This window comes from Physeter macrocephalus, chromosome 16 (genome assembly GCF_002837175.3).
Source record: "Physeter macrocephalus isolate SW-GA chromosome 16, ASM283717v5, whole genome shotgun sequence".
NCBI lineage: Eukaryota > Metazoa > Chordata > Mammalia > Artiodactyla > Physeteridae > Physeter > Physeter macrocephalus.
In genome coordinates this window covers 54468632-54492837 of record NC_041229.1, presented here as the reverse complement: position 1 = coordinate 54492837, position 24206 = coordinate 54468632, and the positions used below count along the sequence as shown (strand labels likewise).

General features: G+C 38.6%; 1 protein-coding gene across 6 annotated transcripts in view; it reads right to left on the bottom strand.

Annotated features, from left to right (window-relative positions):
- Positions 1-5357: 5357 nt before the first annotated feature.
- The window catches only part of NARS2 (asparaginyl-tRNA synthetase 2, mitochondrial), a 141833-nt gene continuing 122984 nt past the window's right edge, over positions 5358-24206 (bottom strand). For 3 of the 6 annotated variants that reach the window (XM_024131716.3, XM_055091498.1, XM_024131717.3), the window contains 3 exons: positions 19568-19665; positions 17177-17203; positions 10959-13909 (listed from right to left, as the gene is read on the bottom strand). In XM_024131716.3, coding sequence (XP_023987484.1) covers positions 13765-13909; positions 17177-17203; positions 19568-19665 — 270 coding nt within the window. In that variant the 3' untranslated portion in view covers positions 10959-13764. Of the gene's footprint in view, positions 5864-8044; positions 8130-10957; positions 13910-17176; positions 17204-19567; positions 19666-22399; positions 22587-24206 lie in introns of those variants that run through there. The other 3 variants (XR_003683631.2, XM_024131718.3, XR_003683632.1) reach the window with 3 other exon arrangements.

Below are 24206 nucleotides of genomic sequence, written 5' to 3'. Positions count from 1 at the left end.
TTTTTCCGTAACTTCACAATCCATTCTCACAGGCTGGTATGAGCCAGCCCAGCATACCACTGCATACAGCCCTCCACAAAAAATCCCACTATCCTTCTCTGTAGTCAATTCCACTTCTTTTTGCTGACAAGAGTAATACTCAACAGATTTGGATTTCCTTCTTACATCCTTCCTATAGAAAACTGAAACAGGAGATCTCAGGTTTTTTTTCTCTTCTGGAATGAAGAAGATTTTTAGTTCTGGAGAATCACAGGGTTTTCAGCTCTACCAAGCACTCTGGGCAGAACAGAGTGTTTCCCTCCTCCATTTACGTTGAGAAACAAAAATAAAACCCAAAATGTGTCTTCCTGACACCCAGATGTATCTTCTGGATGAGCTCTCAAGCAGTTGCTTCAACAGGGCAAACAGCTGTGGTCTGTTTCAACATAATTTGATGTAATCAGGGTTAATTTTGATGATGCAGTAACTCTGTAGACTGTTTTTTAACTGGATTACTGTTGGGTCAACAATCATGTGGCATTACATTTAGTGGCTGAAACAAAAGCCAGAATTAAAACAGCTTCCCCCCAGTACCCTTCTAAATGACAGCCCCACTGGGATTGGAAGTTATGAGGCACATTTAACATGATTAACTAAAAACAGAAAGTAGCTGCAGTCAAATTACATGTAAGCTTCTCCAAGGTCCAGTGTCCACTGAGAAAAGAGCTGGAAACTTTACTTGTTGTTGTTTTCTTTTCCTAGAGTCGTTAGAAACATGTTGGCAGACATCATTATAACTTCATATTTGGAACTGTTTCTGAAGAACAAAGTCTTTATCTTACTTTGAGAGATCTGGCCATGAGTGTTTATGCCAGCCCAACAGCAGGGTTTGGGCTGCTCTAGGCACACACACACTTTCTGATTTAGTCTCTTCCCACTTTTCAGTTTTGGCTAGTCTGAAACACAGCTAAGGCCCGTGACAAAAGCCATTCTTAAACAGTTCTGGAAAGCAGAATCTTCAAAAATAGATGTCTTGGGAAGCTGCCAAATGTGTTGGTTCTTCAAAACCTCTTTAATCCAATTTTGTAGTTCAAAAAAAGGTCTGATGTGTATCCAATCCCCTCTGTAAATAAGTCTCCATTCATTTCTGTTTTTGTGACTTAGAGTATCAAGAAACTTGAAAAGCAAAGAAGTCATCACTTACCCTCCTGCATCTTATCAGGAATTCCTCTTCTAAATAATTTCCTGATCAACAAATATTCTAGAATAGTATGTGTGATGAAAAGGTAATGAGGCTTAAAGAGTAAGGAGAATTCTTTCCATAAATCAGACGGTGTACTAATGTCTTGTTTTAGTTGTTAAAGCAGATACCCATTTAAAATTTGCTTAAGCCCCAACAGGGAATTTACTGGTTTTTGTTTTGTTTTAAAAAGAGGTATATCCCATGGAACCCAAGAAATAGTTGAATGTGGCCTCAGGAAGGGGAGCAACCAAGGACTAAATATAGCAAGACTAGGCAGCCAGTTTGTGTGTCTGTCTCTCTCAGAGGCCATATGGTTTCTCATCTCTGAGCATTTTGCCTTCAGTTCTTTCTTTCTGCAGACTTTCTCTGTCTCTTAAGGTACATGTTTGTCTTAGAGCTCCTAAATTTACATGTTCCTGGTTCAAGCAACTAGTCCAGACTCTCTAGCGTTCTCAACCCCAATTTTCTAAGAGAAAATGAGACTGGTCCATTTGGGGTCAGGCATCCATCCCTAGTCCTACCAGCAAGGGAAGCTCATGTCCCCAATATGTCTGCTGGGGATTTACTGGCTAGGATAGGGGTGGGGGAATTCTCAGAGGAAAGATGGGTTAGATAACTAACTAAATACCTTGAAAGGTGTTAATAGAGACATGAACACCAATCTTGTTTCTTGCAGGATATACCCAGTATCTATCATTTGAAACTCAGAAAACACTTAGGCATGTATTTCTATTCAAGTACAAAATGTTTATATTCCTATATATATTACTTGGGGATGATTATTTATGTACTTGTTATTCAGTTTTTTTTTTAAGTTTTAAATAATTTTTATGAAATATAGTTGATTTACAATATTGTGTTTTTTTGGTTCATTTTTTTGGCTGCATTGGGTCTTCATTGCTGCACGTGGGCTCACTCCAGTTGTGGTGAGCAGGGGCCACTCTTTGCTGTGGTGCGCGGGCCTCTCATTGTGGTGGCCTCTCCTGTCACAGAGCACGGGTTCCAGGTGCGCGGGCCTCAGCAGTTGTGGCTCGCGGGCTCCAGAGCGCAGGCTCAGCAGTTGTGCCGCATGGGCCTAGTTGCTCCGCAGCATGTGGGATCCTCCCAGACCACGGCTTGAACCTGTGTCCCCTGCATTGGCAGGCAGATTCCCAACCACTGCACCACCATGGAAGTCCATGTTATTCAGTTCTCAATAAAGATTTTCTGAGAACCTACTATGACAAGTTCAGCATAGGAATACCGAGGTGAGTAAGACCAGGGTTTTAAGAAGTTCAGGGTCTTTCTGGGGAGAGAAATAGATAAGCAGATGTCTATAGTAGTATGTGGGCAATGTTATAATAGAGGTTATGTTCAAAGGATTGTGGGAGCACAGAGAAATATCAGCCCAACAAAATTATCAGTTTGTCCCCCCTATATGGGGACAAACAGTAAGGGTTTTCCTTGTCTTTGGGTTTTGTCTTTGGGTGCCTCACACAGAGAGGCACAGGGTAGGTAGGCATCAATTAACGTTTGCTGAATTAGATGATGTAAGCAGTAGCTCCTTCAATTTTGAGGCAAGAAACTTATCTAGATTTAGAGAGCAAGGTGGAAAAAAACGCTAACTGAAAATATGAGCGACTCCAACTAAATTCGTCTTAGGACTTGCTTCTGAATTTCCTCCACCAATCAAATAATTCATTCAACAAATATTTACTGAGTACCTACTATGTGCAAGGCACTTGGCTAGGTGCTGGTTATGTAATGATGAACAGCATGAAGAGGTTCTTGACAAGCCTACTAAGTCACTGTACTCCAGAAGCAGTGCTGGAGAGTTGCCCTAGAAACTCACCTTCAGTAACAGATTACAATGACAAATTACTAGTTGAACTCATAGTTTCTTCTGGTTCCTGACTTTCTGTTCTGTGTTCAGGCAGTGGCTTCAGACTTGGATTTAGGCTGAAAGGGCTAATTTAAAAATTCAGTTTATGAAATATTTTAGAGACATATAGGGGGGAAAGTCAGTTTGGGAATTATTTTTTAAGGAATATTTCCTTTTTGTCTGATGGATACATTTACTTTTTTTTGACACCTAATTTCTGATACCTAATTCATTCAAGAGTTATTTAATGAGTACCCTCTATGTTCCAGATACTCTCCAAGGCACTGAACATACAAAGATAAATACACTCTCCTGTTCTCATGGAGCTCACGTTCTGGCAGAGGAGACAAATGACAACATAAGAGGACCAGTATTTTCATATGGTTCTGAGGGAGCATAATGGAGGGAGGGAGTCTGGAAGCCATTAACCAACCCTTGGTACCTAGAGATGCAAGTCACATAAACACTAACACTAGTAATATAAACACATGAAAATGCAGAAATCCTAGCTGCATTTTGGAGTGTCACCATTCTTGAAATAAAGCCTCATGGCCTCAGACAGTGTGATTAGAGCTGTTAATATTTTGATTCTAGGTGACTAAGAGGTGACGGGTGTGTAGCCTGAGAAAGCCACCCAAGCCCGTTCATAGGCATGTGGAGACAAGCAGTGCTCTGTCAGGATGCAGGGCACACTCCAACCTGATGGGCAGGACAGGACTCTGTTGAAGGCTGCTAACCCACTAGAAAAAAGTTAATCAAGAGTGAAATGACAGTCAAAATAAAGGCACAAAAGGTCCACATATGGTATCTTTGTGGTTGTTGATCCATGAATAGCCCACTCCTAAGTTTTCTGAGAAACATTAACTAGATACAAGAGCCTTCCTGTACAAGTTAGTAAACTAGAAGTAGGCTGGGTTTCATTTCAATAAAGTTGACATATCTGGTTGGGGGAAGGGGTGGAGAAAGGAAGGGGAAGCACCTGGATGTTGCTGTATTGCAGGCATAGGAGGAATCAGAGTGGGAGAGAAAAACATGCACAGAGAAAAAACATGGGAGATGTAGTGGAAGAGAAAGGAAGTGAGGCAAAGAGATAAAGGTCGAGAGATGTGGCAGGGTCTATGCCGCATGAGTTCCAGAGCAACACCACTCCGCAGGCTGCCTTTCCCATCCTTGATATAGAGGCACAGAAGCCAGCTCAAAGGTCCACACAGGGGACTTCCCTGGTGGCACAGTGGTTAAGAATTCGCCTGCCAATGCAGGGGACATGGGTTCCTGGTCCGGGAAGAGCCCACATGCCGCAGAGCAACTAAGCCCATGCGCCACAGCTACTAAGCCCGTGTGCCACAACTACTGAGGCCCATGCACCCGAGAGCCCATGCACCGCAACTACTGAGCCCATGTGCCGCAACTACTGAAGCCTGCGCGCTCTAGGGGCCACGTGCCACAACTACTGAAGCCCATGTGCCTAGAGCCCAGGCTCCACAACAAGAGAAGCCACTGCAATGAGAAGCCCGCACACCGCAACGAAAAGTAGCCCCTGCTTGCTGCAATTAGAGAAAGACAGTGTGCTGCAAAGAAGACCCAATGCAGCCAAAAAAATAAAATTAAAAAAATATATATATTAAAAAAAAAGGTCCAGACAGAACAATCAAATTCTTCAATGAGCAGATCTGTGTAATTATTACTTTTTACTGTAAAAACATTAAAACCTCACTGAAGGTTTCTCACAGCGTGAAATTAAACCACCTATATTAGAATCACTCAGGGTGACTGTTTAAAGAATGCTAGCTGTGCGCTGTTCCATCCTAGACCTTTTAGGGTGGAACAGACTTTCTAGGGTGGTATCAGGATAATCTGAACTTTTAATAAGCTCCCCAGGTGATTCTTATACATAATAAACTTTAACAAGGATTATACAAAATGGGAGTCCCTGAGACGTGGGAGCATATCCTATTTTTCTCTGTATTCACAGAATCGAGCACCGAACCTGGCACAGTGCGTCTACTGAACTGAATTGAATAGGCCAAAGAGATTTTTAAAGAAAAGTCGCGGGGCTTCCCTGGTGGCGCAGTGGTTGCGCGTCCGCCTGCCGATGCAGGGGAACCAGGTTCGCGCCCCGGTATGGGAGGATCCCACATGCCGCGGAGCGGCTGGGCCCGTGGGCCATGGCCGCTGAGCCTGCGCGTCCGGAGCCTGTGCTCCGCAGCGGGAGAGGCCACAGCAGAGGAAGGCCCGCATACCACACACACAAAAAAAAAAAAAAAAAAAAAAAAAGAAAAGTCACTCAATTCCACTGTCCTGAAACAGCTGATTCCATTTTTTCCCATATGCTTCTAGGCCATGTACATAGCTTTTACACTGTTGTAACTGCAAAGTACAACTTAAAAATTTTTAAACACATTTTCTCTTATAATTTTTATGGCTATAAAATATTTCATTCAACATGCAATAAGTATCTTAGTTCATACAGATTTTTGAGTTTTGAAAAGGATTCCCTTAGGAGACCTTACATTTGTGTAGTGTTGTCAACTTATGAAACCCTTTCACATAGTCTTCACTGTTTCTCAGAACATCTGTAAGTTAAATATTATCCTCATTTTGCGGATACGTATACAAACTCAGAGATAAAATAACTTGCTCAAGGTTCCACAGCTGGTAAGTAGAGTGTCAGACATAAACCAGAGTCTTCTCCCTCTACGTCTAATACCCCTTCCAAGACACGAAACATCCAGCACATTTTCTGGCAGGAATCTGACCCGACAGTTTCCTGATGCAAAAACCTGTAACGCAGAAGGTAGAAGATGGAAATTACATTTAAAGAGATCGTTGGCCAGCCGTATCCTAACTATATAAGGAATCAGTTTCTGCCTTTTGGGGCAATGCAAAGAAAATGTAGTATCAGTAGAAACCTTCAGTAAAGGAACTTACTGTTCTTCAACAACAAATCTATATATGACCCAAGTCCATTTCTGCAATCCCCAAATAAAGGGGGTTGGTACTGCCCTGAACATTCTGAAACTCTGAGATCTTTCAGCAGTATTACAGATACAGGAGGAGGAACAATTACTCTAGGCTGTAAGACAGACAGGGAGGAGGCACTGGAGACGTTAAGCTCTTCTAACGTCAAGACTGGTATCACAGGGTACTTGGGTAGCAGCTGAGTGGACAGTGAAAAGAAGCATTCCTCTACTAAGAGAAAGGCCCACTTTAAGGATACTCTGTCTGGTAAACACCCTAGTCGGGTGAAGCCCTTCAGGGAAGGACAGACTGTCCCAAATAAGCAGCTACAGAGATTCTATTCTGGAGAAGAAAGTGTGTGGCTGTTTCTTATTTATTATATTTGCATGCCATGGAGAGGCAGGTTCTGTCACTATCAGGTCACAATCAGAGTTCTCCAAGGATTAAAAAGAAGTTACCTCTTAAGACAGACAGTTCTTAATTCACTGAAGGTTCAGTGGGTAAATTAGTAGGAACTGGGAAAAATACAGAGGGTAATTTATACATCATATACAGGGGAAGGGATATGATCTCTAAGAGATTTTTCAAATCTAGGATCACTGGAAAACAGCAAACCAGCAGTTCTTGTTGAGCCAGTGTGCAGAGAAGGTTCTGCATGTGGCAGAAGCCAGGTTCTGCAAAATACAGTCTAGCTGTGTACATGTGTATTTGTAGCATGAAAAAAACCTTTGCTGCAGGGGCCCATCAAGTTTCTATTTTCAGAGTATCATCCTGAAATATCAAAGGTTGATCACTTCGGGGAGGATATTAATAATTCCTATCAAAGTTCTTTCATCTACCTTCCTATGTATATTCTAGGATGATCCTAAGAGGAAAGTAGGACAAATATGAACACAGACTCATTTTAAAAACTGCATGGTGAGCTTAAGTACACTGCTGGGTCTGGGACTCTGTATTCCATTTTCAATGTTTCTCTTTACTAGAATGTATTTGGGCTCAACCATCATTTTCCATCACATTCTTAAATTTCTTCTCCCTGTACAGAACAAGGAAATCAGAGGCCAAAGTGTGTTTTGCACTGGGGCTTAAAAGGCAAGATTCTTTGATTACTATAAAAAGTTCTGTGCTTTCAGTTTCTCTGGAGGCTGACAGTGGTGAACTTTATTTGTAGTCTTACTCTCCCTCATTATTAGGAATTCCTAATAACCAATCTCCATAACAAATATACTAATTTAACCAAACAAATTTCAGGCACAGTAAACTACAAAGGAACAAGGTCCACAATATATTGTGGATATGTTAAAAAATACTGTAAACTGTAAAGCAATGTCCAAATGATAGTCATATTATTAATAACAATTATGAACAGTAAAGATGTAGCAGAAGGTTATTGAAAAGTCATAAACTATGTTAATTCAGTGATTTAGCTGCCTCAATGGCAGCTTACGAACCATCTGAACTCCTGATTTCTTTACAAAGGTCCCCCAGAAACTACCACACAGTGTACTAATAATGGCTGTAAATTCACTGGATTCCAAACCAAACTGCACAAGAGCCAGCTGGAGTCTTAGCTGATCCAAGGGGCAATCCAGGGCTCCTGGCAATGGTGGAATGTCTACGTTTCTGGAGGGGTGCTGACCATGACCTAATAAGACCTGTCTTATGGAAATCCTACTGAAGCATTTTGGTGTAGGGTGATTCAGGTGGCTGTCTGCTCTTTCCTTAATGCTTTTGCTATCTTTTAATTGGAATTGAAGCTGGGAAGAACTACTGTCAGATATTACTCCCACCTGTTTTCTTTTTATTATACATACTTTAGATTGCAGACTGAATACAAATATTGATCAGAAGCCAAAACGCCCCAGACGTTTCTTATCAATTCAATCCAGGCCAATCTGTCTTTCAACTCTGCATTTTTATGTTCTTGCCTCACCACTTACTAAAACAAATATATGAATAAAATATCAATCCAATCCAAATAAGCATCTCTCATCTCTAATTACCTGAAGCAAGAAATTTAAAGAAGGGTAGAGTTAATCCATCTCATCAGTTGCATCTTCAATGCCTGTTCAGTCCTGCTTGAAATGTCTAGATTCAATTTATAGAGAATATGAATGTATAACACTGTAGAGGGGTGCTTCTAGCAGATTCTGTTTGGGAGGGACAAAAGGTCAAACCATTCCTTTGCCGTTCTGTGAGAGTTAAGAGTCTCTGGGCTGGGTCAGAGGGTGGGAGAGCTATGTCTAGATCTGGAATGGATCACTCACACAATTAAGTTCTTGTCAGACCCTCCTAATCCCCCCCCAACCCCCCTGCCAAAAAAACCCCACAAACCCACGACAGCACAACTTCCGCAGGCAAGCGGACAGCCAGATGGAAAGTAACTATTTTTCTCCACCTACTTCAAAATTTGAAATGAGAATGGGAACTAATGATGGAAAAAACATTTCTAAGTTTTAGAATACACTCTTACTTGGGTTACTATTTTGAGGTAATGTTTGGAAACCTTGGGAAAAGCAGAATCTGATTTTTCCCTCATTGGAAACTGGTTACTCAAGTGAAAATTAATACCCTCCTATCACCTTTTAACTCACAAATTAAGCCCTATGGTATTACAGAATAGACCATCCTTAACTATTAAATCCATATTTTTATTCATTATACATAGAATTATACAATGCTGTTTCTATGCAGAATCTGGATATTCACATATCAGCTGACAAGTCAACATTTAAAAGGTTTTTTTCTGTTGATGCTGCCTGAAAAATATTTGCAAATGAAGCAACTGACAAAGGATTAATCTCCAAAATTTATAAGCAACTCATGCAGCTCAATAACAAAAAAACAAACAACCCAATCCAAAAATGGGCAGAAGAACTAAATAGACATTTCTCCAAAGAAGATATACAGATCGCCAACAAACACATGAAAGAATGCTCAACATCATTAATCATTACAGAAATGCAAATCAAAACGACAATGAGATATCATCTCACACCGGTCAGATTGGCCATCATCAAAAACTCTAGAAACAATAAATGCTGGAGAGGGTGTGGAGAAAAGGGAACCCTCTTGCACTGCTGGTGGGAATAATGTAAATTGATACAGCCACTATGGAGAACAGAATGGAGGTTCCTTAAAAAACTACAAATAGAACTACCATACGACCCAGCAATCCCACTACTGGGCATATACCCTGAGAAAACCATAATTCAAAAAGAGTCATGTACCAAAATGTTCATTGCAGCTCTATGTACAACAGCCAGGACATGGAAGCAACGTAAGTGTCCATCAACAGACGAATGGATAAAGAAGATGTGGCACATATATACCATGGAATATTACTCAGCCATAAGATTGTATACTGGGAGGGAGACGCAAGAGGGAAGAGATATGGGAACATATGTATATGTATAACTGATTCACTTTGTTGTAAAGCAGAAACTAACACATCATTGTAAAACAGTTATACTCCAATAAAGATGTTAAAAAAGAAAAAAAAAGAAAAAAAAAGTTTTTTTCTGTTGATGCTGCCCACAAGCAATGGTTTAGTTTTGGCATTTTCATCATCCTTGTCTGACGTAAGTGCTTTTTTTTGTTCACTTATTGGTAAAATATAAGTATTGAGCCAAAGATGTAAATGACTAGGCTGTTATAAGTGGCAAGGGTCTGGCTTCAACCAGATACTCATTATGTGATCAACTGTGAAAGAAAAGAATGAACAAATAAGTATGAAGTTTCGGAAATACACTGCTGGAGACTCAGATAAGGAAGAATGTTTGTTTGACTCCTTGAGAAGGACCCTTTTCCACCTCACATAAACACACATTGAACACACTTAAGTCTATTGTTAAACTTTCAGCGATTGACCTCATTATAAGTTTTCGGAGACCTAGTATGTACTAAAATAAAATCTAAAGGTCAGACTCTGAATCAATTATTATTAGTGACTATGTCCATCACAAATTCCTCGAAGATTAAGAGACAGAAGGATCCTTTGAGTTCATCTACTTAAAAGTGATAGCTCTGCAGATGAAATAACTGGAGGCCACAAGGATGATCTTACTTGCCTAATGCTCCAAAGTTAAGCTAATGGTGGCACTGGGACCAGAACCTGGGGCTTCTCTCATTCAGTATTCTTTCTATCACTGTTATTTTTGATGCCCAGCCATCATGTTAACATTACAATTCTATCTGGCTCCTCAAAAATCACTGCAGGCATGATTCCTAATAGCCTTGGAAACTATTAGTGCATCCAGGTTTTGGGCCTGTGAATGTCTGTGATTCTCACTTCACAAAATACAGTAGCAAGACTTAAATGCCAAATCAAATTAAGTGATGTCACAAATGTTTTAAAATGGTTTCTCTAACCCTAGGGGAGCATAGGCTCGGTTGTGTGTTTTGTGGCTGGAGGTGATCGTTTCCCCCAAGTTGCTGCTGACAGTGTCTGCCATTGTTCTCAGGCCCATGTGTGTAGCCACAGCCACATACTCAACCTGCTACGACAGAGACAGCCTTCACTGATTTCTAATAGATGTGTGTGGCAAGCGCAGTGCCATGGACAGGTAAGAGGGACTACAAGGGAAACGTAAGAAGAGGAACAGAATCTGAGTGCTTGTCCTATTTTATCCAAACAATTGTTTCCCAAACACTACCACAAGGTTGTGGTTTTTTTTTTTTTTAACATCTTAATTGGGGTATAATTGCTTTACAATCTTGTGTTAATTTCTGCTTTACAACGAAGTGAATCAATCAGCTATACATATACATATATCCCCATATCTCCTCCCTCTTGCGGCTCCCTCCCTCCCACCCTCCTTATCCCACCCTTCTAGGTGGTCACAAAGGACCAAGCTGATCTCCCTGTACCACAGGGGTCTTGATTACAATGAACCTGAAATCTTATAAAATACGGTAAATTTTATTATTTAGCGACTTCAGGGGAAGGGAGAGCTGATATTGCCCCACTTCTTAAGGAATTACTTCTTCACTAATTCTAATTTTTTGGGTGGGAAACTTAGGTACCCAGCACAAATGGGTAAATAATTCATATAAGAAAGTGTTTTCAAATAAATAAGATTTATCTCTGTGTGTGATTTTTTTTAACTATACTTTAACGGAATTTAAAAAATAAATTACATATATATATTTCATTATTTATATTCTTAAGCAGAACCTAGTAAACATAAGTAACATGTTTTACACAGAAGAAAAAAAAAATGGTTTCTCTATTTTATCTTCCAGGTCGAAGGTTAAATATCATCTTTTCAGGGATGCCCCCTCTAGCAAGCTTATCTATGATTGCCCTGTTCTTCATAAAATTTTATAGCACATGGCATATTTTGAAATAATACATTTGTTTACATATCATTGGTATATCTTCCCTAATAGACTATAAATCCATGAAGGCAAGGGTCAGTTCACTACTGTTTATGTAGCACCTAGCACAGTCTGTGGCATGTAGAATAAGCTCAGGTAATATTTGTTGAGTAAACAAATGAATTTATCTCTAACCCATGGTTGAGGCAAGCCTTATAGAAGCCTTAATTGTTCCTTTTATCCTGTCCTAAACTTGGTATCTAAGCCCAAGGATTAAAGTTCTAGGGAAGCAGATTTTAGCTCAGCAAAAGCTACCAATTAGAGAGCTTCAGAAAGGAATGAGCTATTCTGCGGGGTACTGAGCTCTTTGCCAAGAGGCTGCCAAGGTACATAGGATCCCTCTGCTTTATTTTTTATTTATTTATTTTTTGCGGTACGCGGGCCTCTCACCGTTGTGGCCTCTCCCATTGCGGAGCACAGGCTCTGGACATGCAGGCCCAGCGGCCATGGCTCACGAGCCCAGACGCTCTGCGGCATGTGGGATCCTCCTGGACCGGGGCACGAACCCGTGTCCCCTGCAGCGGCAGGCGGACTCTCAACCGCGGCGCCACCAGGGAAGCCCGGATCCCTCTGCTTTAGATAGAAGTTCGACCTTGACAACCTCTCAGTGTCTCCTATGACTTCCAACTCTAGGTTCTGCAGTTCTTTCCAGTTGTTTGATTTTGAGTTAGGTTAAAATAAAGTGCATATAGAAACTCATTAGGAAGTAACCTAAGTCATCTAATGAGACTTAGAAAATTGATTATTCGGCATGCATGCCTTTTTATAATTATTTGATACATATGAATCCTACTGAGTTCACCATTTGCTGTAAGTCCATATATCTGCATCTCAACGAAGAATAAAAGTAGAGTTTAAAAAAATTTGTGTAGCATTTCGCAGTTTTAAACACATACACACACACACACGCACACACACTTTCATGTAATTACTATATCAAGTCTGTGAGGAAAATGATGCATGAGCTCATACAAAGTAAGTGGCTTATCCAAACTCATACTTGTGACTGCTAGAACCGTCAGGTCGCGAAGTCCCAAATCAGTGATCTTCTCACTCTAATATGCCCCGTTACTTTTTTTTTTTTTTTTTTTTTTTTTGCGGTACGCGGGCCTCTCACCGTTGTGGCCTCTCCCTCTGCGGAGCACAGGCTCCGGACGCGCAGGCTCAGCGGCCATGGCTCACGGGCCCAGCCGCTCCGCGGCATGTGGGATCCTCCCAGACCGGGGCGCGAAACCGGTTCCCCTGAATCGGCAGGCGGACGCGCAACCACCGCGCCACCAGGGAAGCCCCCCACCGTTACTTTTTGACTCCAGAATTATCCTCCCTTTAGGTTTAGCTATATATCCTCATCTTGGATGGAAAATACCTTTCTTCCAAATTTCACTGGGAAAAGGCCAAATGGAATTTAAAAACCTGTTTTTTTCTTTCATAGGTATCGAAAATCTATTTTATTGATTATCAGAGACGTTATAAATATCTAACATGAACTAACTGCAACACAACAGTGATTAGTTTAAATAATACATCTTGTTAGTTTTTATAATTAAGGCTCAACAGTTATTAAATGTGATTTTTCATGTAGTCTGATGAAAAAAGATTTCAATTCACAATAGCAATTTTCTTAATTCAAGACCCGAAAAAGGAATATTTTCTTCTGTAATGTTTAGTAAAGCAATGAGAATAAGATGGGAATTTATCATAGGTTAAATGGCAAGGGAGAAAAGATCCAACAACATTTTATTTTCAGCTAGTAGTTCCTTCTCAAAGGTCACAGAGGGCAGTGGTCTACTGATTAAAGACAAAGTAAAATACACAATTTCGGGACTTCCCTGGCGGTCCAGCGGTTGAGACTTTGCTTTCCAGTGCGCGGGGTGCGGGTTCGATCCCTGGTCGGGGAGCTGGGATCCCACATGGCTTGTGGTCAAAGGGCCAAAGCATAGAACAGAAGCAATATTGTAACAAATTCAATAAGGACTTTAAAAAAATGGTCCACATCCAAAAAAAAATCTTGAAAAAGTAAAATACACAATTTCATCCTGTCCTAGAGTTTGAAAGGACCTTTGAGACCATCTAGTTCAATTTCTTCATTTTTTTCTTAATTGACACAATAGCTTTGAGATTCTATCTGCTATAAGTACCTCTTCTTGATGGAGTTCATCTTTCCAGGAAATGCCTTCAACTTTCAATGAAAATCATGATCACACGTATCTTTCATGTATCTTCTGGCATGACAATTACATATTGAAAACTTCTGCATTTCTACAGTTCAAACATGCATTCTCCTGTATGTATATTCACGTGCAGTACCTCTGGCACAGGGTGGTTTTCCTTAACCAGTCTTCAGCTACAAAAGACACGAATGAGTAAATCTTGGAAAAGGGATAACATCTTTGATATTGTCAATTCCCAAGATGCACTGCAGATAGCGTTCAAATCCCATCCCAAAACCTCCATGTGGCACAGATCCAAATCGACGGAGGTCCAGATACCTAATTTTGAAAAACAGAGAATCATTACCTATAAATGTTTCATTTAAGATCAGATGTTATGACAGAATTTTATGTTTCAAATTTTTTTGCAATCATTTGTTATCGTCACATCACTGTGGCAGACCAGTCTTTTTACAGAAGTTAAAGTGATCTGTCCAAGATTACCCAAACAGCAGCATATCCTGTCATGCATTCATGGGCTTTGGTCACTTGATCCTTATTCTTTAAAGTTTGTTAGGTGCTTATATACAGAAAACTTGTCTCATGATGCTACAGGAAAATTTCTCATAACTTATTCTTCTTTAAATATATTCCTCTTCTATGTCTTGGTATATCTATGATAATGTTCTTTTTTTTTCCTTACCAAAATCATATTGTTCAATACATAGAGAAGGGTGAAGAGTTTTGCCTGATGTATTACAAAAAGAGACCCCCTATTAGACTAGACTATAAGCTACATCAAGGGCAGGAACTGCATCTTAGCCAACCTTTATCTCCAGTGACTGTCTGGGAATAGATGCTTACTGTATGATGATTTATTGTTTGAAGGCATAAAAATATACTCTTGAGCACTGGAGTGAGGAAAAACTTTGACTTTTCTGCTTTAAGCCTAGTAGATGATGTCCAGAGTCATTTTTCTGAAAGGCTACACAGCCTCTGAAGCCCATCCATGCACATTCTATTCCCACATAAGACTACATGCTAGAAAATGGTATGTTCATGATTCAAACTCAGATTCCAATACACCAGCCTGTGATAAAGTTATTTTAGGAAAGGAAGAGAAAGAGGAAGACTCTATAACTATTTTTATTGTCATTTAATGGTGGGAATTCTTGAATTATACAATATTGATTAAAATAAGTTTACAGTTTCTTGAATGATTTGTAAAATATACAAAAATGCAGCATAAAACTTAAGTACCACAGCTGGTAGTCATATGGTTCCTCAAGGATAAAAACCATAACCTTTTTCCCCACTATTAATAACAATGACTACATGTATTGGTATTTTAGGCAATTAAGATTAAGTACTTCTCTTTCTAAAATAAAACACAAATTGCAACTAGGTGAGTTACAACCAAGTGAGAGATCAATAAGACAGGAGTTAGTGCTTAAGAACTATCAGGAATAATGGAAGGAACACAGTCTTGAGTAATTGAAATGTTTGGTAGCTGAATTAACTTTAAGTTCATAAGGCATGTGGGCAGAATACACTTTGATTTAGTGAGAAAATGAGATGAAGGGCATGTCAAGCCACCTGCCACAAACACCTGCAGGATCTGAGCCGGCTGCTAGAAGTCCAGTATCTAGCTTTACCTGGCTTTAAATTTCTCATACATCGATGTCAAAACAGTGGCATAAATGCCTGGAAACTGAATTCAGAAGAGGGATTTCGTCTTTAGCATTTTTCTTGCCTTTGCTTTGACAGATGGAAAAATCTACTTCTAAAAACAAGTTTTCAAAAGAATCTTTATTTGTTTGATTGTTGTTATATTGATTCTAGGGTAGCCAGATTATAGAAGAGATGGTACAAAAATTGTGGAACTAGTTACAGATTATTTGCATGTGGCATGTAGAAACAGGAAGTGAGAAAATTCTTAGACACCTGGGGTGGCTATTCACAGTAGAACACTAGCAGAGATCACAGACTTGGAGATTTTTAAGGTCCTTTCTACCTTAAAATGCTATGATTATCATATAAAAGGAAGCAGATTCCAACTGTTAAAAAAATAAAATTCAAGTGAGTAAATTTTTAAGATCTTAATTGGCTTTATTCAGTGATTCATGAATCAGGCAGTATCCCATCTAGCAATAGAAAAGAGCTCCGAAGAGCTCTACAGAATGATTATAGGCAGAACGGAAGAGGACAAGGAAATTACTAGCAAAGAGTGGGTGGTTTCAGGCAAGGTTGCCTTCCTTTAGGAGATGGCAGGGTCTACCAGGCAGATTACCTCATCAGTGTTGACCAGGTAATTTTAGATTGCCTGGTTCAAGATTCCACTCCTGAGGGATGTCAAAACTATAATTAAGTTAGGTATTAAGTCTCAGTTTGGTGATGTGAGCTTAACACAAGTGACTCCATTTTGAGCCTGCTGTCTCTTTTATTAACAAAATAATAAATATTTATATTTGGAGATGTTAGGAGTTTGAAAACTTTAGTTGGGAAAGAGTAGTATTGAAATGATTAATAAAGACCAGAAAAGGTCTAAACCAATAATTAAGATTTATATATAACTAGTTTTTATACACTATGAATATTACCTTGTAGACAGAAAGAAACTGAGGTAAAATGTATAAGCTTGACAATCAGGCTCATCTACCTAATAGCAAGACTCAGAACAAAAGAAGGAAAGGGGGATGGAAACTAAACTAAGCTTCTACTCTGTGTAGATACTTAACCTGTATTGTTTCCTTTCATCCTAACAATAACCCTGTGAAGTAGATATTATCATTCCATTTTATGGCCAAGAAAACCAAGACTCAAGAGAGATTAAATATGCCAAAGTTCACTACTGATAAATTATGAAGCAATCTAGGGCCATTACTTGAACCCAATTTTAGGCTTTTTTGCATCTCTGAAATCCAGCTCCTTCATTATGAAAAGGCAAGTGTGTAATTTCACCTTTCCTTCTCCTGAGGACAGCAAAAGAATTAATAATATTGTTGATATTATTATACTAAGATCCTGAAAGAGTCTTATTACACAAATATAAATAAATAAATAATTTGTATATACTGAAAAGTACTTGAAGAAAGGGTCTGCAGAAAGAACCAGAACAACTTAGGAATGCAGACAGATGATCTTCCCTAAGCAGCTTAGATTCCTACAGTTGGTGGAGACCTCAGGGACCATTTAGCTCAAGCTCCTAATTTCACACATAGAGAAAATGAAGCATAATGGTTAGGAACAAAGTCCCAGCTCTATGCTTCTGTGTGCTCCTGCTTAAGTTAGTTAACATCTCTAGGCCTCAGGCCTGGAGGGATAATAAAAAGAGAATAAGAATAGTACCTTACTAACAGGGTGTTGTGATGATTACACGAGACAATATACATCAAAATTTTAACACAGTTATCTGGCACACAATAGGTAATAAATAAATGACAGACACTATTATTACTACTTTTCAAAGACTCAAAGGGAGTAAATAATCTGAGAACCTGTTCATTGTTTTAACATTCTTCTATAGCACCCTGGAAATACAAGTGAAAACTATTTAACACTCAGACCCACAGCTAGAATAAGAGTCATCAGGGGTCACATTCTCACCATTGGTAGGCTTCTGTCAGTCCTGACCTGTAAAAGGAAAACAACAAAATTATTTCAGAGAATGGCAATAAGATAAATATACTAACCACCAAACATTTATTCTGGGTTGTGTGCATAGTGCTCTTTATAAAGAAGTACACACCAAAACCTGTGCTCTTAAATAACATGCAATACAGTTAAGAAGCTGAGCCTTTATTAGGTGGTTAAGAAAGGTAAGATAACCAACAGTAAGAAAACCAATAGTCCAAGGTATTATCAAATAATAAATGCTATAGAAGGAAAGTATGGTCCAGAGCCCAAAAGAAGGGCTTCATTTGAGATAAATTTATCATCCTGTGATGTAAGAAAAGTACTATTACTACTATATAGGGTTGTTGAAAGGCACACACAGACAAGTGATGTACAGACAAAATTTTCTTTCCACAATATTAAAACAATAATACAGGTTCTGAGGCTGCCTTCAAAATATGGCTGCAAATTGGTTTTTGCCAATTTGAGAAATGTTAATAAAACTTAAAGCTCTTAGTACTCATGAAATTTAATTTCAGCCCTTAAAAGTGTTTGGGACCACTGTATACCTCAAAGTGATCAAGATTATGAAAAATTCAAATATACAAAAATATGAAAAACATGAACAGAAGTCACAGACAGATCTCTGAGATAGGTAAACACATATATCCATTTCATTAGGAAAGACAAATTTGGAAATTATCAGATATTAGGTAAACATTTAATGTTATGAGGAAAGGTTTCCTGAAGGAAGGAAGCAAGCAAAGAAAACAGACCAATTAATCTTTCAACAGATGAAGTTCCTTGCCATGTGATTTTTATTGTGCTTTAAAAAAAACCAGAAAATCTTCAAATTCTTTCCATCTAAGGAGTTTTACCATCACTTCAATTCCACAATTTTTCCAGGACTTCTTAACACTATAGTAATACTAAGAAGTTAGTAGTCTATGTGATAAAAGAGTCCTCCCAAAATATATTTATCCCCTTTCTTCTGGATGCTAACCAAATAGAGCAGTTCAAATGATTGGGATTACAAAACCAAATTACTCAACAGATTCATAGGTTTGGATGTTGGAAAATCAACAACTTTTAAAGCATTTCTCCATTAGGAAAAGAAGGCCTTAACAAATGGCTAATTTAATAAACATGTCAAACAATCATGACTTTTCCAGGTTACTGTGAAATTTAGTATTATCTGGAGAGAAAGATTAAGCTTTCAACATGGGAAAGTCATTTTTTAAAACAGTCTGGCGCAGTAAAAGTGGAAACCATGGAAAACAGAGGCTTATAACCTTGGTTAGTTTAGGAAGTCATTGTGGTTTGTTGGCAGACCATGCATATACAGGAGTGGTAGTTCGATTAGAAACATGATTCCCTCCTCCTCATCTCCAAAACATTTTCTGGTGTTTATGGATACATTTCCCAGGTCTCAAACAGTGAGTTAAATAAAGTTATTCAAATACCTAAATCAAGCTGCTTACATAGTAGAAAACCTGAGGAAGGGAAAACTGCTCATTCTAAATGCTAGCTTAGTGGATATTTTTAGTTTCTTTCTCCCTCCATCTTTATCCTTTCCCTGGTTCAGAGCCTGTCCTTATGCCCTGTAGGAGTCTGCCAATCATAATTTAAACACACACACACACACACACACACACACACACACACACACACACACACACACACACACACACACACAGAGAGAGAGAGAGAGAGAAAAGTGAAGAACAAACTTTAAGGGGGAAAATTTTCCTTTTCTATCATTAACTTTTTTAAAAAATTTATTTAATTTATTTATTTTTGGCAGTGTTGGGTCTTCGTTGCTGCATGTGGGCTTTCTCTAGTTGCAGCGAGCAAGGGCTACTCTTTGTTGTGGAGCGCGGGCTTCTCTTCGCGGTGGCTTCTCTTGTTGAGGAGCATGGGCTCTAGGTGCACGGGCTTCAGTAGTTGTGGCTCATGGGCTCTAGAGCACAGGCTCAGTAGTTGTGTCACATGGGCTTAGCTGCTCTGTGGCATGTGGGATCTTCCCGGACCAGGGCTCGAACCTGTGTCCCCTGCACTGGCAGGTGGATTCTTAACCACTGCACCACCAGGGAAACGCCTCTGCCTCTGTCATTAACTTTAAAAAAAGCTATTTCCATAGGGAGAGATACATACAAATAGTGGCAAAAAATCATTGTGTTTCATATAATAGTTCTAGTCTTTCAGAAAGAGAAGCTCAGAGAGGTTAAGTAACAACTTGCTCAAGGTCACACAGAATCTGAGATCCAGGTCTGTCAGGAGCTATGGCCCATGTGCTATTATTCTCTGTTAGTTTGCCATGACTGCCTTTGAGTGCCCCATCCCCAATTTCGGAATTCTGTTTCTTCTAGGTCTCACCAATACCTGGCCAATCGCTGCTCTAAGAAATGGTACCGTTCTTCTCTGAGGCTTCCCCCAAAGAGTTCTCCAACTCCAGGAACCAGAAGATCAACAGCAGCAACCTAAAAAGGAAAAAACTCATAAACAACATTCCGTTTTCAGAGCATTCCAACAACTGTCAGCTTCTGAAGCAAGTGGAACGTTTAACATTTTGACAACTGGCTATTTAACTGCTTACCAGCATCTTATTTATGTTACCTGTTCATGTTCCCTGTTTTAATACCAAATGTTTAATATTATCTTTAGAATACAAAATGCAGGTGGACAGTTTCCCCTCTGGCACCATTTATGCAGTATACTTAACAAAAATGTGTTTTCTGCACAAATGTGATACAAATGTTAATTACAAAAATGTGGGAAGTATTAAAAATTATGAAAATATTTTAAAACACCTATTAGCATGCAGAAGCAATTACATGTTGGCATATTTTCTTTCAGGTTTTTCTTCTTATATGCTTAAAGAGTACAGCAGAGATCAAATTACATATAAAATTTACCATTCTGATTGTCTTAGCTAATATTATACAATAAATATTTTTCCTATGTCAGCAAAAATACTTTGCATACTTAATGTTTTAACAGCTTCACAGTTTATTGTTTAGAAGTATCATAGTTTATTTAACTGCTTTCCTTTTGTTGAACATTTAGGGGTGTGTGTGTGAGAGCTTGTGTGTGTCTTTTCTCTTATAAATAATGTGGCATTGAAGTTTTTCTTTAATCTGAAGTATGTTAGGACATGTAAAATATGTTCTGATCATTAATCAAATTAAAACAAAGAGATACCACTTTGGAGTTATCAAATGGTGAAGATAAACAACATAAACAATATGGATTAGAGAATGCATAGACCAATACTCTCGTACATCTGATACAACCTTTCTGGTGAGCAACTTGGCAAAAGATAATCAAAGCCTTAAAAATGCAATATGCTTCGATTCAGCAATAGGAGTTCTAGGAACTAGTTCTAACAAAATAATCAGAGATGCAAAAAAAAAAAAAAAAAAGATCAACACACAGGATGTTATTTGTATTTTCTTATTTTCTGCAATAGAGGTGTGTTACACTTTCGTAATAAAACAACAAAAATTTTTTAATAGGAGAAAATGGTAGCTTGATGTTTTAATTTGTATTTCTTCACTTACTAGTAATATTTACTTTTTGAGAATGTTTATTTGCTGTCTATATTATTTTGTGACTTAGCAATTCTTTTTTTGGGGTGGGGGGAACAAAGGGGGACCAGGCAGACATTTTTAGGGCCAAGAATCTGAAGGCACAAAACTCAGAAAGATTTTACAAATGAAAAATTAGGAACCCATAAAACACATTTAATAACACATAAAACACTTAAGCTTTAAATGTCACATTATATTATAAACTCTTTTCTTAAACTTTGCCTTACTTTACTATTAAGCCATTCTCCTGTTTTCTGATTTCAGAATTTTTGACTGATGTATAGTTTATAAATAATTAAGATTAATAAAGAATGTAATAATTTAAGAATGTGTGCCAAATGCTACATAATCCTCAGTACTATCATTAAAGAGAAAACACGAGACATGATTTTCATCAATCAGCTGAATCAAAGTGAGAGCAAATGGAAATTTACTAATGGTTTCTACTTTTACAGAATCTCCTACCACTCAATAAGCTTGTGAGGAGTAAGTGTACAAACATGTCTTTTTCACACTACCACTGCTGGTTGACTACATTTTAGTAGTTCTTCTATGAACTTGGAAGACCTAAAATGAACAGGCAAGTATTTTAGAATGTGGATTTGGTGACTCAGACAGGATAGTAGGTAATGAAACACACAACTTAGGCTAGGTAAACAAGAGAGCTTTACTAATGTGAAGAGCAAATTCTCATAGGCTATATAATTAATAGAGTTGGACTCCAATCAGGACCCTGCAGTTACCCCTTCTTTTCTCAGAGAAAGGAGAAGACCAAGGGAGTTTTTATGGCCACAGAAGGACAGGTATCAGTATTTACCAGTATCCTGCTTTTAGACATGGCTAAAAGCTAGGAGCTAAGAGACACATGATGAAAAATTTGTTCTTAACATCAATCCAGAGTGTTAAATTTAGAGTTACAGGCAATCAGGGTTGGAAGAGAACAGACAACCAAGTGGCTCTCTGGCCTTTGCTTGAAAATATTTAAGCAAATATTTAATATAATTACACTAATTGTTTACTAATATTTAATGTACTATATTAATATTAATAAACTTAACAAATATTTAATAAAAATATTTAAGGGAACCAATACCCCTGAAATATACCATTCCACCCTTGCGTAGCTCTGTCAGAAAGGACAGGTATATTCAAAATCTATCATTTCAAAGTTTTTGAAGTAAGGGCAACTCCAAGGTACAAAGGTATACAGAGATTGATTCTGGTACTGCAAGTACATGCAAAGCTTTAAGAGCCAGAACTTTAAAAGTCCACTGCCTCAAAAGAAAACAAAATGCTGAGGAATCAGCTATTACGGAAGAATAAGAAGTAGGTAGTCCAGCAGAAGCTGGTGGCCAGTGATGAGGAATTGAGGCAAGCCTTGATGCATCAAACAAGAGATCCATTTCTTGCTTGGTCCTGCTGCTAACACAGCTAAAACAAGCAAAAACCCTTTTGGGATCTTAGCATTTTTTGCAGGTCTAAATTATGTCAACTTTGGACCTTAGGTTTTTTTAATGCTATTTTTAGAGGAGTGTAAGACTCATATTTATCTTTGATTATAAACCTCCTTTGTATTAATATTTGATTTCCCTCTATCTCCCAATAGTTATACTCCCCTACTTACGACAACCAAAAAAGTCTCCAGACATTGCTGAATGTCTCCTGGGTGGGGTTAAGGGGGAACAAAATAACCCCTGATTGAGAAACACTGCTTCACATCAATGAATTGACTTTTTAAAACTTATGCTGCATGTCCATCCTGGCTTGAAACGATAAAAAAGCCTCTTTCTGAGGTATTGCTGATCTTGTGGCTGATGGGAAAAAAGAGCACGATGAGAATGTAGTAAAAGCATTTGTCCAGAAGTAATGTATGTAGGTCATGTTTGCTCCCAATTCTTTGGCCAATGTAAGCCACAGGCAAGTCACGAAGCTCATGTCAATGGGGCAGGGAAGTAAATACCCCTGCCCCTGCCTCCCGAGGGCAGAGCGGCAACCATTTATGTATAGCAACCATTTATGTATAATAAAACAATTTACCAGGTAGCTTTTCCCCCACCTACTTGGGCTCTTCCACTTCCACTTTCCCAACCAATTTCTCATTGTTAATTAGAATTCAGGTCAGAATAGCAGTTCCCCTATTTCCTTCCTCTGTACTCTGGGAAAGGAACTTATCAGTAGGAAAGAACTTACCAAATAGTCTATTTTAGTTGAATAAAAAGTTTAGAAGATCAAGTCCCAGATCACTACTAATTTTGTGACATGCAGAAGGAAGACAGCCTCATCTATGTCCTTTCTTTGTCTGGATGGTCTGAAAATTCACACTCTGAGGCAGGAGAATTTCCTGTATGTTTTCTTGACATGGAGAGTAAAGTTGCTTCCCCTCCTAGGAGCTGTGTACCTTTTAAGTAAGGCATTCCTCTTAATGCCTCATCAATGTTCCATGACTACAGGGTACTATTTCTTTTTTATCAAGGACAGATTTATCTCTTGGTGAAGAAAGGCCCACAAAGGCCTTCTTCTCTCTTCCTACATGTAACCTTCTTCTCTTTTCTGTTACTTTAGGTTTCCCTTCAACAATATCAGATCTGTTTACATCCTGCTTTCCTTTTATAATGAGATCTTCCAACCTACCTAGAGATTCTGCACACTTTCTGAGAACGTATAGTATAGTAAAGTATTCCTCAAATATAAATAATGACATTTACATTAGTAGACACAGAGCGACACTTTCTTCTGATATGATATAAAAAAATACTGCATTCCCTAAAGATCACTATAACAATCCCTTCAATTTCCACACTTCTTAGTTAAGGCTGAGATTCCAGATAGGATTCTTCTATCTGTGTCTCCACCTGATAACTACTGGGCTAATTACTACAGAAACTGCCTGTTTCTCCAGGGCTCTAGGGAAGGTAAAAGGCACATACTGATATAATACAAATCATGACATAGGGGTGAACAAAGCACAAAATGTGGAGCGACTCACACAAATTTCTTAAGAAGTAATGAGAAAAACTTGGTTGTGTGTTTGCCAAGTGACGGGTGGTAAGGCAGTTATTAGAGTGCAAAAGGTTGAAAACAAGCAAGTTGCCCAGATCATTAGCAGGTGATTAGTTTGCCAGGATGGGCTGGCAGGTCTGTGGTTTACAGGAGTATAAAGCTAGCTTAAAGAGCCAGGGGCTGAGCAATCCTGTCCTTGATGTGGAAGTGAGAATCCACAGGCTGCACAGGGAAATATCCCCTTAATTCAAAGCTGACCAAATTTCACTTAAAATCTCCATTGTGTTCCTGTGCATCTTTGGGAGACTTGAAATAAATAGAAGGAATTTAGTTCTGCTGTCCTCTCACTCTCCTACACAGTTCTCAACGAAGGCTACATATATATATATATATATATATATATATATATATATATATATATATTTTTTTTT